The 17,151-nt window shown below is 37.9% G+C and overlaps 1 protein-coding gene across 2 annotated transcripts; it reads right to left on the minus strand.

The window, feature by feature from the left end:
* Positions 1-443: 443 nt before the first annotated feature.
* Positions 444-16,722, minus strand: kdm4c (lysine (K)-specific demethylase 4C). Of its 2 annotated transcripts, XM_057332355.1 has the most exons (22): positions 16,593-16,722; positions 15,680-15,858; positions 14,878-15,053; positions 14,366-14,480; positions 13,983-14,176; positions 13,816-13,865; positions 12,775-12,878; positions 12,541-12,678; positions 12,270-12,463; positions 11,970-12,133; positions 7,964-9,663; positions 6,877-6,988; positions 6,252-6,433; positions 5,941-6,160; positions 3,863-3,939; positions 3,714-3,769; positions 3,443-3,551; positions 3,053-3,241; positions 2,136-2,306; positions 1,397-1,516; positions 1,207-1,299; positions 444-1,078 (listed from the first exon to the last, which is right to left on the minus strand). In XM_057332355.1, exons 2-22 carry the CDS (start codon positions 15,821-15,823, stop codon positions 914-916), a joined length of 4,473 nt encoding a protein of 1,490 aa, XP_057188338.1. In that variant the 5' UTR covers positions 15,824-15,858; positions 16,593-16,722; the 3' UTR covers positions 444-913. The 2 variants fall into 2 exon arrangements, with proteins under 2 accessions (XP_057188338.1, XP_057188339.1); XM_057332356.1 differs by lacking the exon at positions 2,136-2,306.
* Positions 16,723-17,151: the final 429 nt, after the last annotated feature.

The raw sequence follows: 17,151 nt of genomic DNA on the forward strand, positions 1-17,151 counted from the left end.
ATCAGTTGTTCTGAAACCAAAAACTCAAAATTTCGGTGTAAATCAACTCATGAGTTCACATTTTAATGCTCACCCCAGCTCCGGACCGGCCTGATGATCTCCTTGGATCTCCTCGGTCTGATGCCCGTTCTGTATTTTTATTTCAATTGGCAATGCTAATCCATATTATACTGTTTACATTTTATAGTATTATTGAAAAATCTTGACAAATTATTATTTTGTCATGTATCATGCTAAGTGACTGAATATCTCATAGGCTCAGTTCATAGCATTTACAAGACGGTTTTAACTGCAACAACATAAACAAACGATATGTGGCCCAAACTTATTACAAACAAAATCATAACTACAATATATATATACTGTATGTATAATTTCTTTTTTAAATTGTGAATCCATTTGAAGAGTGTGATGTGTTTATTCAACTGAGGTCAACTAACAGATCACAAAGCAAACATAAATCTCTTTTAATCTTTTCAACAGCTTTAAGCACCACTTGGAAAAGAAAGAATAAAACCCCAAATAAATAGAAAATAAAGGTTTAAAGTAAAAGGTGACATGTGCTTCTTCACATGGACTTCAGTAGCAACTTTTTTGATTTGACATTTATACTGATTTAAGCTCAACGTTAATAGTGTTAGTGACTCATAATGGTGCGTGGCACAAGACAAATAAATTACAAAACATGCATGCAGGAGAAATTAGTCTCAACAGTGTTGGGGGAATTATGAGATTACAATGCAGAGTACCATGAGAGGCTAGAAAAACCTCTTAAATATAACAGGAAAAACTTCTAATTTAGAAAAACATTCTTGTCCCTGACATATAAGACCACGGTATTTCTGCAACGTTTAAAAATCACGGTCTCGCTGATCTTTAATCACCTAATTGATTTCAAAAACAGTCCCTCTTGTCAGTTGAATTTGCTACTGTGCATTTCCAAGGCCCTTGCGAAGGTTCGAGGACTAATGTGGGCGATGTAATCTGTCTGAAACCGAGAATTTGGGGTGCGTCGTCTTTTTCTTTCAGCTTGGGTGGTGAAGAACGCATCCTCGAAACGCATGCTAGAGGCTGTGGACTGAAAAGTGCACGTTCCTATGAACTAATCCATTCACCAACCACAAATTCACTTTCAACAAAATGTACAAAGTGTATTTAAATGAAAAAAAGTACATGAAATGAAAAGTACATTCTTTGAAAACTCACCAAACGACCCTTGACCTTTTTGGGCAGGTCTTCATCCAGAGTGTAAATGTCCTCTCTTTTCGCTAATACTTGTGATCCATCTTCAAATTCCACCTTGTACATACAAAAACATAGAACATGCTGTATGAGAAATAGGGTGACATTCATTTGGGTTTTACAGAGAGGATATACGTGCTTGTGTACTGTGTACCTGATACATATATGTAGTGTTGGAGCCAAGATACTTTGCTCCATAAAAAAGTCCATCGGGCCATTTGACCTGGACAGCCTCCCCCACCTCAGGAGCCCCAAACTGGGCACAGTCTCTGCTCTGTGGGTAGGGGATGAGAATGAAATCAGTTTAGCTTGGTAATACTGGGACCTAATAAGATATATACTAGCATATACCAGTGCATGAGAAAATGTATAGGCAGTTGACTTCAAGCATGTACATAATCAACTAACTATATGTAGTATAAGCATTTTTATAGTATGATATAGGGAAGACAAGTTTGCTTAGATCACATGCTGTACAAGACATATAAGAATAATATTTGAAGAGTTTGGTTCCAAAATGTGATAACTCTGTTTAAATTTCTTTCAAAAATCATGTTTTTTATTATGTTATTTTTTTATTGTCTTAGTTAGCTGTATTTTTTTGTTATTATGGCTTAAGTCAAAACAAACCAACTGCAGTTTGATTGATAGTAATTGGAATGCACAATAAAAAAAAACATGATTTAATTGAGTAAATGAGTCATCTCATTTTGGAACCAAAATCTTCATTTATTATTCTATATAACAGTACAATACAGTCCATAATCAATGTTAATTTAAATTGCTTTATAAAAGAAAAAATTATATTATAAAAGAAAAAAAAATCAAGACATTGTGTGTCGTTGTAGTTTAACATACAGTACATTATCCCAAGTAGTAATAGATGCATTCACCACAATGTCTTCAGGGAATGTATCATTGCTGAATGAGCCATCGTCGAACATGACCTCATAGAATGTTTGGGCGGTTACTTGAGTAATACGAGAGCTATAGTAACGTAGGTTCTTGTGCTTGCTGATCACTGTCTGGCCCACAACCAATTCACTTTTGCTTACTTTCATTCTCTGAGGGGAGAAAAAAATATTGATTTTACTGTGTCAATGGCATGATGTTTATGTTCTGTGTTTCGTTTCTAAATAGTTTGCCCCCAAAATAAAATTTTGTTATAATTAACTCAACTCAACCCATGTGAAAAATGTGAAAAAAAATGTATTAGTAAATAACAATTAGAATATAGCAAGCTTTTAATCTCTGAATTAAAATAATTCGGAGACATTTTAGGTAAAAAAAAGTCAAGGTTATGGTCCCAGAAAAAACTAGTAGTTGAACAATATTTTAAATCAGAAAATAATTTTACGGAGAGACTTCTGAAGACAGTATCTTAAAAATATCAAATAACTGATCCTGTCTTTGATAACCCAGCTATTATATTTTTTTTGTGATTTACTGTTTTCTAAATAAAATCATCCTACATAAGAACATTCTGTGAAATTATAACCTTGATATCTTTAATACTGAGTAAGGCCATGTCAAACTTTGAAATCGTAGTGAAATGAATGGTTGAAGTCAAACTTTGATGCACATTATCTCATAATTAGATTAGACCGTGTTCTCAGAGGCAGGGTTACAATTTGGGTTATTATGAAACCAAGTTAAATACCCCTTGAAAACAGAAAGCAGACAGCACATTGATAAAAATGAAGCTAAAGTTCAACTGGTCTTAAAGCAAAAATAGCTGCATGGTTTCCGTTCAATATGGTGTGCATGTGGTTTCATGATGTATTGATCGCTTTTTGCGGTCTATACTCACAGCACTTGAGCTCCGTGATTGATGTCTGTGACAGGTGATAAAAACCACATATGGCCAATCATCCGGCTCCATGGGCACTCCAGCAGCGTGAGCACATGTGACATGAAAAGAGGTGGGGCAACGTCCACAGGAGCACTGGATACACGCCCCAGACAGGCTTTTTATTCTGTTACGGCAATATATACACTTCTACGGGCAAATGGAGAAAGAGGGACATTTGAATATATATGAGCAAAGTGAAAAACTGTTCTTTAGTCTTTGCGTGCAAAGACTTTTTTTTCGCTGAGCTATTATTTCAATTGTTTGTGCAGTTTGTGCAAACTATTACAATTCTATGTAAATATATAAATACAATACATATACACTATACACTATGTGTTTATTACTCACTAGTTTATATCTCTGTACAGGTATGGCACTGATGTCAATTGGAGCTCTCTTCACCACGTCAAGAAACTTGACCTCAGGGAGACCCACAGCACACATAACATGGGCCCATCTAAGAGTATATAATTCATGAGCCATTTGCTACCTAAAACACATCTTAAAACACTGGACTGGCACAAAAACTGCTTAATAAACACCATGTAAAAAGCACTTTTTTTATATGACACAACAACACTATATTTGTTTAGTAAGGGCTGAAAATAAATGGGATTACCTGTCATCTACGGTTCTTTTTAATGCACCTCCTCTTAGGTTACACAAACAGCATCCCTGTTATTAAACATATATACAAACAGTTATACAGACACAAATGTGGTCTGTAACAAGTGCTTTTATTACTGAAATAGAAAACCGATTACATACAGCTGCCAGGTCTCCGGCTACACACCGGTCACATGTCCACACTGTGCCGACGTCATGAGCAGCAACACCGTAGCAACCTGTGAACAAATCAAACTTTGTAAACGGTGTATACGTTCTCTCAAATTTACATAAATTATGGCTTTTGACTAATACCAATGCCAAAATAGTTACCCACCGCATAGACTTCAATGGTTATTCAAACACTAAAATAAGATTGCTACTGTAGGCGGTTGCTCACTGGGGAAATCAAAATACCCCATCTTAAAGTCCCAATGATTTTCTATCAATTAAAAAAAATTAGGGCTGTCAATCGATTAAAATATTTAATCGCGATTAATTGCATGGTTGTAATGAGTTAACTCGTGATTAATCGCAACTTAATCGCACATTTTTATCCGTTATAAATGTACCTTAAATGAATACTTTTCAAGTTTTTAATACTCTAATCAACATGGGCATGGACAAATATTGATGCTTTGTGCAAATGTATATTGTTTATTATTAGTGAAACCATACTCAACATAGAGCATGAAGACTAGACATGTTTCAAAGGTCATAGATGTTTTTCAAAGAACTTGTACATGTCTATTAAACACATGGAAAAAAAAACAGGAAAAACACAGGTTCCCATAACTTCTTTCTATGCACTGAGCTATTTACTTACACAAGCATGTTTACATTTTCGCAACTGTGATAGCTCGGTGGAGGCTGTGTGCAATGCAAGGCATATGCTCGAACGGAAGCTGCCTGGCCGCGGCAATCATGTTGTGTGCACTATTGGTGGTCAGTGGGCTAATTTTGAATTCAATATTCCACTGTCTGGCTACCTGCAGAAAGTGCTCAGCGCAAACGTCAGCATAGTGCCTCTTGTCTGTCTTCATGACGGTCAAAGTGCACGACTGTAGTTTCCAGTGTGCGTCAAAATAATGAGCCGTGACCCCCAGGTAGCTATGGTTACTGAGGGAAGTCCAGTAATCTCTGGTGAGCGCAACCGTGTTTGTCTGTCTTATCGCCCCCTCGACTTTCGCTTTCTCCTCTTCGTAAGAGTCGTGAATCTTGCTTGTAACAGTGGCTCTCGAAGGTAGTTCATATGTGTAATCGTTAGATGCGATGCGAATAATTTCAAGTAGACCCTCGTCCTCCACTACATTAACTGGCCTACATGCTGTAGCCACCCATTTAGCTATCGATGTGGTGAGTCTGTTGCTTGTGGAGTTGTCCATCCGTCTCTGCTGAAAACAATCTAGTGTGGTCTGCCGCGAGGAGGAGAGCTCTCTGCGTCAGTTGTATGCTTCGCCATCAAGTGATATTTTAAACTCGACGTGCTGCTGTGATAGCTTAATTCACATCGACAATAAATGCAGATCACTTTAGTCTTGTCGACAGAACCATCAGACATCGTTTATATATGAATTTTACGTCAGAAGACCTATTTCTTTCTCCATTTCTGTTTGCTGCTGCATCTTTTACTTTCTCAAACTACGGGCAAGGCCAAGGGTCAAACAGAAAATGCGCGCTGCGTTAATCGCACGTTAATAAAATTAGTGCCGTTAAAAGGAATTTGCGTTAACGCGTTATTAACGCGTTAATTTTGACAGCCCTAAAAAAAATACATTAAAAATAAATGGTAACTGATAGTCATTAATATAAAAGCAAGCTTTCATGAGATGTTCAATGAGATGCTTGGCAGAATGTTGTGGACTTAGGTAGTTGACAAACAAACCGCGAATGTGTCTTATGGTGTGACAGCAAAAAATGTAGAAAAAATAACAATGAAGTTCAATTTCTCTTATTCTATTTTATATTACACATAAATATTAATAATATAAAATAATAGATCATTAACTATTTGTTTTTGACATTTTTGCTATGTCACACCATAGGACACATGTATGGTATATTTATACAGAGTGAGTCACCATTAATGTTTATTGTAAAAACGCAGCATCAATTCTTCTCTTCCAGTGTTACACTAAAGAAAGATTTTTTTTAAAACAACATATTTGGGAGAAAATGATGACAAAGCTTAATTTTTTGGGTATCACTAAATTAGTATGTTATGTATCTCTTAGACATACTGGCATGAACTTGAACACAACAATTGTTGCAGGCCACTAGAGGACTGGATCCATCCTCCTCCAAAAGCGTGTTCAAAGGGCAGGGACCCTCCTCATATGCGAAACAGATTTCAGGGATAAGGGGTCGTGATCTTGAGCCCGCCTCCAGTAAAAAGGAGCCCTGTGTCTCAGTTGTAGCACTCATCGAGACTTCATGCCTTCGTTCTTCCAAATTTTCAGTCTGTCAGATAGCAAAAACAAAAACTTAGCACATATACTGTACGCAAATCAGAATCCAAACTAGTTTTGCAGCATTTGTCTCCGTAAGTTACCTGGCAGTAAGGCATGAAAAGGGTGCAGACAGCACAGTGTGGAGCAGTTTGAGCCGCAGTCATGTTGAACTCTCTTTCATATTGGAAATGAGCTTTCCTATGCTGCCACAAATTTACCAAAGGTTTCGCCCATTCCTCAGTCTCTGGTTCCTCTTCTTTAGATTCACACTCCTCTATGGTCTCTGAGATACGCATATAGAAATCAGTTAAGTTTAAGTTAAGTAGAGCTGGAAATTGAAAACATAAACCAATGAGACGAGCACTGTTCCACCCATGTAGTAAGAAAGTCAAAGTAAAGACACTGCAGTGTGGTGATGCTGATTCTAAAGTGGCATGAAAAATATTGTTTTCGCTCGATTATTTGGCTTAGCTGTAGTTTGTATTTGTAGTAACTGGATGGCAAGACAAAAAGAATGAGCACAGACGATAAAAAAGCAAAACGGTTGTTTATTTAATCACTGAACCTCACAGATTTCAGTCCGGACTTAATGTCTTTTCCGGACTTTTGTTTCCTCTTCTATCCTACAGTATATGATTTCTTGTAATATCTCTATATTTGTACTGTCTAATAAGCTATAAATGCAAACATAAATAAATAAATAAATGAAAATAGTAAAACATTTACCATCATCACTGGCAGCCTGCTGTTTCACAGCACTGGGTACTGCTCTCGCTGTGGGTTTTCTCAGGGGGTGACGCCAACTCTTGGTGGTCTTCTTAACAGGTTGAACTTTATACTGTGTGTGAGAGACAGTAGTAAGGTTAATGGGAGACACAGAATGCTTTGCAAAAACATAAAATACTCTTGCTACCTTTATTGTGCATGCAGGTGTAGGTACTGTACGTGGACATTCAATAAACCGTTGGCACTTTACACCCTTGTTTATCATGCCAGTAAAGCTTGAGAAAATGAGAAATCAACTATTTAACTATTAATGGGAAAATGAAAATTCTGCCATGATTTACTCACCCTCAAGTCAGCAACGTAACTGACATTCAAAGCGTAGAATGTCAGTTACGTTGCCGTCTATGGGTGGGTGTCAGCTCCCAGACCTCTTCAAAACCATCTTAATTTGTGTTCCGAAGATGAACGGATGTGCTAGGGTTGTCGAATGACTTGAGGGTGAGTAATTCATGGCAGAATTTTCATTTTTCGGCAGAGTTTTCCTTGAAGTGTTCTTAAAGTCACCTGTGGTGAAAATATGTTTACATGTCTACGTGGTGTTTTTAATATGCTTTATGACAAACTAAGTGCAAACTCATCAGTCTACAACATTTCTGAGGATTTTCTCCCAAAATACGGTCTCAAAAACGCCGTTTAAAACCTCTGTTCTCTACCGCAGAAACATACTGCAACCAATCACGTCACACAGTTGACCAAATGGATCAGGTAGTCCAACATCGTGACAGAGTGAAGGCGGAGTCTAATTTGCATATTCATTAGTCCATGTATGATATACTAAATAAACCAAGAGTGGAGAATTGCATTGCAGAAGCTCAGATCAATTTAAAAAAAGAGAAGTTATCACTTTAATTAATCAACTTTTTCATAAAATAATTTCCAATATAAGTGATTTCTTCTGAAAGCATACCAAAGTGCTATACACCAGAATAACCGATAAACATTCAAATACACAAGCAAGAATAAAATAAAATTGTTGTATTATTACATCTGGTTAAGAAAAGATGCATAACTTTGCAACAGAACTTACTGTGCACACTTCCCCCGGCTCCAGACCTGCTTCGCCACACTCAGGGTCGCTCAAAGCATTCTCATCACTGGATTCACTGCTGCTGTCAACTCCTCTTACTCTCGATTCACAGGAATCCGAGTCGCTTACGGACCCATCGGGTTCTGACTTCACACCTTCATAATACTCTTGACTTTTGATCTCCACTGCCTGAGGTTGCTGAGAGTCTGTCTGCTCACCAAGAACACAAGCTTCACCTTCTTCCACCTCCACTTTTTGAAGGCTTGGGGTTATCTCTGACCCAGAGCCCGGTATGGAACCGGGTCCCAAGTTGCCCCAAGCCTGCGTACAAGGTGAAGAGTTTGGAGAATCGGTGGACTTTTCTTGCTGGCAGTTTGATTCAGACCACATGCTGTAGGAAAGTGAATCATGGGTGTAGTCTGTGAGACTGCCTACACCTTGAGCAAGACCCACAACCAGCTCAGGCTGCAAACTTTCAATGAGCACTGCAGGACTCTGGGAGTTGAGGTTTTTCCAAATGGTGGATGTGAAGGGTTTGGAATCTACGAAGGGATTTAAAGATGCAGCGAGAAAGCTGGGATGCTCTTCATTACACAGAGGAGTTTGTTTGTTATCTCTGTCGGAACATGAACTTTCGGTCATTTCAGAATTTTGAGCATCTATAAAATTCATTTCTGCTACTGTGGAAGGTTGCAAAAGACAGTTTGTGGCGATCTGAAGTTGTTCGGACAGAGGAAGAATGGAAGTGTGTGTGTCTGCTGATGGGAGTGTGTGTTCGTGTCCTTCCTGTTTAGACTTTTTTTCCGGGGGTTCCCATTGTGTGATTGAGCAAGGGGATACTGGATCTGCTATGCAAGCGTCTGAGGTTGAGTTTTGTGGTTGGCCGAAACATTTTTGAGGTGCAGTGTACAACCAATCGGTACGGGCGCTTTCAGAGCAAGTCGGCATGTCATCTGTAATAACAGGAGGTAAGTGTGATTTTTCCTGATTGAGAACAGGTGCTTCAGTAGTGTTTGGAATGTCAAGCAGGAGTTTCATGGAGTCCGTCTGGATAGCCAGGGTCAGTGAGGGCATCTCAGGCACAAGAGATGAATGATTCAATCTCTCTCCTGTGACCTCGGGCGTCAGAAGAGGCATTTCGGAAAACGAAGCCACATGATGGATTCCAGAGTTTGTTCTGTCTTCTTGGGAGTCGGAGTCTAGACAGATTGAGTTTTGCTCCTTGTAAAGTGCTGATGTGCCACAGTCGATACTGCTCTGGGTCGAGATATCGGCGGTCGTCTCATCTGTTTCAATTTTAGCTTGTTGGGATTCACTTTCCGAAAATAGAATCACGGAACTGTTAGACCTGAGGGGTGGTGAGGAGGTCAGTGAAATAGAAGGTGCACTTGTTTCTGAGGCAGATTCATAGTTTGGGATTAAAGTTTGATTTGAACTTTCAGCAGTTTTTTGTGAATTAAGAGTCACGTCCATAGTCATCTGTGTGCTAGGATTTGTGGATACCTGACCTTCATCTGACATTACAGACATCTGGGAGTCGGCATGCTCAGGATCTCCCTGGCACGATGTGGCAGTGAGCGGAGGGGTCGAGGGTCTCTCAAGGGAAGAATCTCGGAGTTGTCGAGTGGACTGAGCCAGCAAATCGCTTTCTACTCTTGTCACCTTGACTACACACATTTGTCGACATGGACCAGTGAAACCTAAAAAAGACCAATGTAGAAGCCCCTGATCAGTTTATATGCACACACTGCCTGGATTGCTTTAGCACTAAAATAATTATGGAAATCAGGTGACAGCGCAAACACATCCTTAATATAATATGATACATTTGATAATATTAATATTATAAATATATCATTATTTACTGCGGCCTTCCTCAAAAGGTACATGTGACTTTAAGGACCAGTCAGTGAAATTTCTCGGCATCTATTCTAGCGGTGAGGTTGTGAATTGTAACCAACGGCTCACTCCATCCCTCCCCTTCCCGTTCGAAGCACTACGGAGGCTGACACAGGACTACGTTGTCGTCACGTTTTCGCTTCTTTGCCAAAGAAGATAACATATTTACGAAACTAGCTTTGTAGCGAATTCCATGCAAGGTGACCTGCGGTATGTGTAGATGTTTGTACATCTGCAAATGTATCGTATTTTAAAAAGGAACTGAGAAATTGCGGTTAAAAACTCACTCCAGGGAAACAGTTAAGACATTTTAAATGCATAGAAACATTAATATGTTCATTTAGAGATGACAAGCATATGTAAATTTGTACCGCTTTGTTAGATTTATGGTTCTTGGTTTCTTTAGCAACAGCTGCTCCATTCCGTGCGTCATACGACCTTACGTCTGTACGACCCAGCGTTGTCTTTGCACATGCGCACAACTTCCTACTTCAGTTTTTAATCTGATCAAGTGTTTACATTTCCTATCCAGCGGATTACAAACGGCATAAACCACCCCTTACAATACGACTGAAATTTCAATCGGCTTGGGCATTTTTTATCTGATTGATGTGTTTATATGGAGCATTTTCATTCGGATTGGATTTTTAATCGGATTACATTGGTCCATGTAAACGCAGCTATAGTTATGTATATTATATTGCATTTTTGTCAATAGATCCACCAAAAAATTACACACTGGACCTTTAAAGCTAAATTTTGTAAAAATTTGCCTGGGTAAACTGCAGAGGTGGGTAGTAACGCGCTACATTTACTTCGTTACATTTACTTGAGTAACATTTTGGAAAATATGTACTTTTTAAGTAAAATTAAAAGTGTGTACTTTTACTCTTACTTGAGTAAATTTCTAATAGAAAATCTGTACTTTTACTTCGTTACATAACTTACATTGCTTGACGTTCCTTCGTTCCTTCATTTTAAAATATGCTTTTTAAAACGCGTTTATTTCAAGGTTGTCGTCTCTTTTTATGGGCATTCCCGAGTGATCGATTCTTTTGAGTCGATTCTTTTGAAAGCATTAATTGAACAATGGGCAAAACCATTTGAATGGACTAATGAATCAGTTCAAATGATTTGTTCAGTTCGCAGCACGATCTGAATCATCTGAAGCAGGATTACTCACTCCTCGTAGCGCGAAATTTAAGAACACGCAGAACACAAAGAGCGTTGGATGAAGTGGATATTAATCTATATCTATACAATCAAAACTGCAAATGTGTCATTGTTTGCCAGCAATGATAAATGCCCTCCATATGCTCGCACCCGCGCGACCTGTTCGTCAGACACAGCAACATGCGCGTTACCTGTCAGACACAGAGACGTGGGCTTGCAGAAATATACATTTGAAGAACAGAAGGAAGAAAACTTGTTGATGGGCGTGTGGTTCACTGTTTACTGTTTGTTTACAAGTAAGAGCGTTTCAAAACACACACGTGACACAACACGAGAAAACATGAGCTTTGTTCAAAAATGTGTATTTCATTTAAGAGAGCACTGCATATGCTCTAGAGTCTAGATCATCTTAGGAAATGCTCTGAGTTTAGTTAATGCTTTAGTTTGACATGGTCTATTATTCTAAATAAGTTGTTTAAACTACATTGACATCAGGACTAGATGAAATTTACAGAAATGCTTGTCTCTTCTGTGTTTGTCTATTCTTTAGTCTCTCTAGTATATTGCAAAGATATCTGCTTATGATAATTAAAAATATTGATTAAAATGTCATATTAAAATATTGCCATTAATATTGATTTTATGTAGTAGGTCTATATAATCAGATACAAAGTAACTAAGTAACTAGCTACTTGAGTAGTTTTTTCATTGCATACTTATTTACTTTTACTCAAGTAAATTTTAAAATAGTGACTTTTACTTTTACTTGAGTAACAATTTTTCTAGTTACTTGTACTTTTACTTGAGTAAAGATTTTGGCTACTCTACCCACCTCTGGTAAACTGTAATGCAAATGCACATAAATTCTGCATTTGCAAAATAGAGAAAAAGGAAACACTATACTAAAATTAGAGTTTAAAAAAATAATACTTGCCTTTTAAATCAGAGTACTGCAGTTCTTTCTCATGTTTCACTGGCTCTTCCTCTTCTTCTTTTTTTGATGTTAAAGCTGCACCTCTACTCCTTCGAGCACCACCTTTCACTGGCATGGTGTCTACTGTCTTTAATTGTTTGGAGCACGCACGTGGGTAATGGAGACTGTTAATGGACAAAAAGATAAATGACTGCCATCTGACCCATTGCAATGACGCATTAAATCATGCTTGCATTCATGATCAGATGTTTATGCCTTATACCTCTAAGCTCACCATTTACATCATCAACTGCTTCATACCTTTTTGTGGCAGGTGTCTTCCTGCAACGTCTCTGAATCCAGCTCTGCAGTTCGGGTGTGGTGCTGGGCGTGGCCAGAGTGTGATCCAGTGTGCATGCGTCTTTGCCTTGTGTCCAAGCCTGGTAGCGGTCTGGCTGGAATCGTCTGACAAACGGATCCATTGAGATCTTCACCATGTCCTTACTGCATGTACACTGCAAGATACATGAAAATAGATTTTGACAGACTCACAACATGTCAGCAGCGGTTGTTATTAGTTGTCTTCATGTACCTGTGTAGCAACTTTGCCGTAATCGATCCACCGGATACTGGCAAAGTTGGTGGATTCGGCACAGTTGAAGCCGTGGTTGAATCCAGCGTGGTAACCATAGGGAAACGTGATCATAAACTCCCCGGCCTCCTGTGTTATCTGTAAAAAAATAAAGAGTATTGAGAATAAATAAGAGAAGTAGCATAACAGACATTTTTAAATGTTTAGAGTTGATGGTAAAAGACTGTGGATTGCCTTATCAAATGGTATGCTGTATTTCTTGAGTACAGAAGGGGATATCAGAGTCATCTTGTGTCTCAGGAACGCCTCACAGCTTTTAAAGCTGTTCGGAAAGAAACCTAAAGACAAAGACACATGTATCACACTAGCTACCAAAGAAAATACTTGCATTTCAGGGCTAAACAAAAAAAATTGTAATTTTAATAATTTAAATGTAGCCTTATTTTTAAAGTACTTTCTGCATTAATTGAACCACAGTAATGCAAACAGCAAAGTAAATAAACTTTAAAACTTTTAACCTATACACAGTTATGTCCATAAATATTTGGACAGAGGCATATTTTTAGCTATTTTAGCTGTGTACCAAAATGTATTTAAGTTACAGTTATATAATGGATATTGTGCACACTCTCAGCTTTATTTAGAGTGTATCCACATCCAGATTAGTTGAAGGGTTTAGGAATTACAGCTCTTTAATATGTAGCTCCCCCCTTTCCAATATCCATTATATAACTGTAATTTAATTACATTTTGGTACACAGTTAAAATAACAAAAAATGTGCCTCTGTCCAAATATTTATGGACTTAACTGTATATATGAATTTATACTGTTTTCTGAAAATGTTGTTTTATAGAGGGACCCTAGACCAGGTGTTCTCAACCTTTTTGACTCCAAGGCCCCTCATTGTATTCAACAATATTCAAAGGCCCCCCTCCCACTCACGAAACCTCAAAATTTCTACCCAATTTTTTTAGAGCTTAACTTTAACTGGTAAAACTTTTATAACTTATAAAAATGGTCAAATAATAGGAAATATAATTTTTTATCATTTTAAAAAATTGGTCATCTTGAGGCCCCTTGGAAGTCAGCTGGGGCCCCAGATCTAACCAAATCCTTATTTTTGAGACCTGAATGCAGATTAACTACATATATAATGAAAGGCACAAATGCAAAAAATATTAGGATTCAATTTAATACTGTCTTGTACTGTCTGTAATAGTTTTGTAAAACAATCTATTTATTAGTTTTACTAATTGCACAATAGTTTTTTTTACCTATCGCAAGACGCTCTAACCTCTTCCCGTGTTCTGGAGGGATGGCATACCTGCAGAATAAGGATGAGTATTTAGTCTTTTAACAATTGTTACTGGTTTAATTGTAAACCTCCTTTAGATAAAGAAGGGCTTGTCATTTTAAATGTTCAAATACATAACTGTCCTACCAGGATTTGGGTTCGCCAAAGTGCAGGTAGTTGATACTGTAGAGGTCCATGTCCTCTGTGTGCCAGGAGAAGCTGGTCTTCCACATGCCAAAGTAAAGATAGGGTGTGTTTACCCCCTGAATGGACACGCCGCAGTCTTCTTCTATCACATCCAAGATGGAGTTCAAGTGCCCAATGTTCCACTCTTCAATGCCCTGATGTAAAGAAGACGTACAATTTCAAAACTATCACCTGCTTACCAGTTAACAAAATTAACAGTATCATGATAGTGGTTTTCCGGACATATCACAATATTTCACCATTTGTATTGTAGTATCATCCAGAGCCATTGTATAGAGACAATTATTACATTTTGGAGAGCGGTGCTGTGTTTGCATCCTCACCTCATCGTATAGTGTGCCGCTCACATCAGCACCATAGATGGGTGACACAAACGTCAGATTCTTCCAGTACTTCCTCTCCAGGTCTTCATAGTTCAGGTATCGAGGTGTGCAGTACCTGAGTAGGTAAATCACACATATCCATAATTCCAGAATTCACCATTTAAAGACAACAAAACAGAGAACAAACAAAATCCAGCACAAGACAATGCATAAAACAGCTCAGCAAAGAAAACAAATCATAGGTGTGTAAGCACCATTTTTTGTATAACACTGTAATACTAAGTATGTGATCAACCACCAACTTGCTAAATCCCTAAATGTCCCTAAAGAATTAACAAAAGCTATGCAAATGCATTAAATTACCAGCTTTTAGGTTGTGGTTTAAGCCTGGATAAAAGGAACCAAATGTACAACTACAACTATTATGCACAGAATGTGTACTGGATATGCATAATTTCTTAGTTAGAATTGAATGATGGTTACTTCCAATCCAGTATCAGCGCATCACTTACATGTCACTGTTGGCCAGTCTGCGGAACTCCTGCACAGTGAGAGGCTTCTTCTGGATGTTGTACTGGGTGAAGAGACCTGATTGGCCAGCCACCATCTGCTGAATAGGGGCTTGGATGACAAAATCGTCAATATCTTCGTAATTCTGACGTGGCTTCCAACCCTTGGGTGGGATAACCTGCGTAAATAATTCAGATCTACAGTGAAAATTATGAAGGGGATTTATTTGGTAGCAAAGGCAGTGCTGGAACTGAGTGGGGTCAATTAAAGGACAGTCATTAAGTAAAAGTAAATTGTAATGAATTTTAAATTAGGAATAATTAAATAAATAAAAAAACAATTGAACATGGGGACCACATTATGTCTTAGTGAATTCTGACATTTAATTTACATTTCTGACTAATTAATTTGAGTAAGACACAATGATTTGGTAATTCATAATTGTTCATATTTAAGTTACTACTGTACTGTATATATTTATCTCTGTGTTTTACTGTTGTGACAAATATGACATGGTTTATTTATTTATGTTATTTTATTGTTTTATTGCCCGGTTTCACAAACAAGGTTTAAGCCTAGTCCCAGACTAAAATGCAAATTTGAGCTGTCTTTACTTAAAATAACTTGCAATGACAGATCCTAAAAAATGCCAGTGTAATTGTTTTGTCTCAAGATTCACACTAGCATATATACACTGCACAATTAGATTTACACGATAAAAAGCATATGACATTGATACAAAAGTCAAAAACCGCAGCTATGACTATGACACAAATATACAAGCATGCACCACAAACACCCAACCTTGGCTAGACCAGCACGATGTGCTCCCTGAGACTCCATATACACCAGGTACTGGTTGAAGTCTTTAAACTCCTCCATGGTAGGTCTGAAGGTCATGATCTTACAGGCAGCGTTAGCAGGGGCGTTCGCCCCAACACCTGCCATGCTGACCCGTCCTTCCTGCCTCCCAGAGGCTTTACCTGCAAAGCACAGTGTGCACTGTAATTCCCCTCCACAATTCTGATCATATATTAAAAGTTGCACAAACATCAAGATAAACATGACTTAATTTTTTTTATAAATTATTAGAACAGTTATAAAAACATCTTTATGATTTTCAAACAATTATTTAATCCCCTTAAGCATACTTATTTGAACTTTTCAGACCTGACTAGGCTTTCATCACTGTTTACTAATGCGATCACTGACTGTCAAACCGAGAACGACACCAAGCAGTGTTTTTATGCCTACTATTTAACAGTGAGGAAATTATATGTCATATGTGACATAGTATATCAGCCCTACGTGTCGTTTGACTCGGTATTAAAGCACAATGCACCAAGCGTACATTCTGTATTTACGCTATAAGTTACGTCTTTGAGTTTTTAATGTCCGGGCCCACCCCCATAATCTTCTAATAAAACAAACGTATACAATCAATGTTGATATGGGTGAAATGCGTGCATATAGAATTACCGCATTGGTGTAATCTCCTGCATTACAGTATTTATCGTTCAGATTATGATTTTGGTTCTACTCGGATTAGGGTTCTTTACAGTTAACTGTTAGCTTATTAGCTGCCAGTGACCATATTAAATGTCTAGTAATACAGTTTCGCCATTTAAATTCTCGCTTGAGCCCATGTTATCGAGATTAGGAGGCGCCTGTGCTCGCACTACATTCGCGACCCGTCACGCGTTTTGAATAGAAATACCTCAGTAAAGTGTGATCGTGGGCTCGTACTTCAGTCCCTTTAAACGTCCCAGCTGTTCTACTTCATGACAGCTCTCTGTTCTCACACGATTCCAGCCCTGCTTCTCTTCATCTCCCTCTGAGTTTAAAAGAGAACAGGGCCATCTAGTGGCCTGTATGTCATGTCATGACACCGCCCCGTATTGTATACGCAAAATCGTTCAATTCCCAAAGTAAAAATGTTATGAAATATAAAATAGCTAAAAATAAATATTTTGGTTAATTGATATTTCCTTCTTTGTAAACACGACCCAGAAAAGTAATGTTGAATCAATGTTATATTAAAATGGATTCCACATTAAATCAGTTGTTTTTGCTAGTCTGGGAAGTTCATGAGTATTGATTTTCAGTCATTTAAATACGTTTTGGCTAAACAATCACTTAGATTATTTTGTAACTTTGTGCCAAGCATACGGTATATACTAGTTTTTTTAATACTGTAAATAAAGGGAGACCACTAGCGAAAATGCTTCTATATTTCATTGTTTAAATGTAATGCTGTTAAATATCAACATAACAAT

The sequence above is a fragment of the Triplophysa rosa genome, linkage group LG4 (genome assembly GCF_024868665.1).
Source record: "Triplophysa rosa linkage group LG4, Trosa_1v2, whole genome shotgun sequence".
NCBI classification, from domain to species: Eukaryota; Metazoa; Chordata; class Actinopteri; order Cypriniformes; family Nemacheilidae; genus Triplophysa; species Triplophysa rosa.

What these genes read in the sequence shown, in the direction of transcription:
- kdm4c (XM_057332355.1), bottom strand. Translation starts at nt 15,823, where the DNA reads ATGGCAGGTGTTGGGGCGAACGCCCCTGCTAACGCTGCCTGTAAGATC. An exon ending in AGACTGGCCAACAGTGACAT is followed by an intron (nt 14,481 to 14,877) that starts GTAAGTGATGCG and finishes TTACCTACTCAG; the next exon opens with GTACTGCACACCTCGATACC. An exon ending in GCGGCACACTATACGATGAG is followed by an intron (nt 14,177 to 14,365) that starts GTGAGGATGCAA and finishes TCTTTACATCAG; the next exon opens with GGCATTGAAGAGTGGAACAT.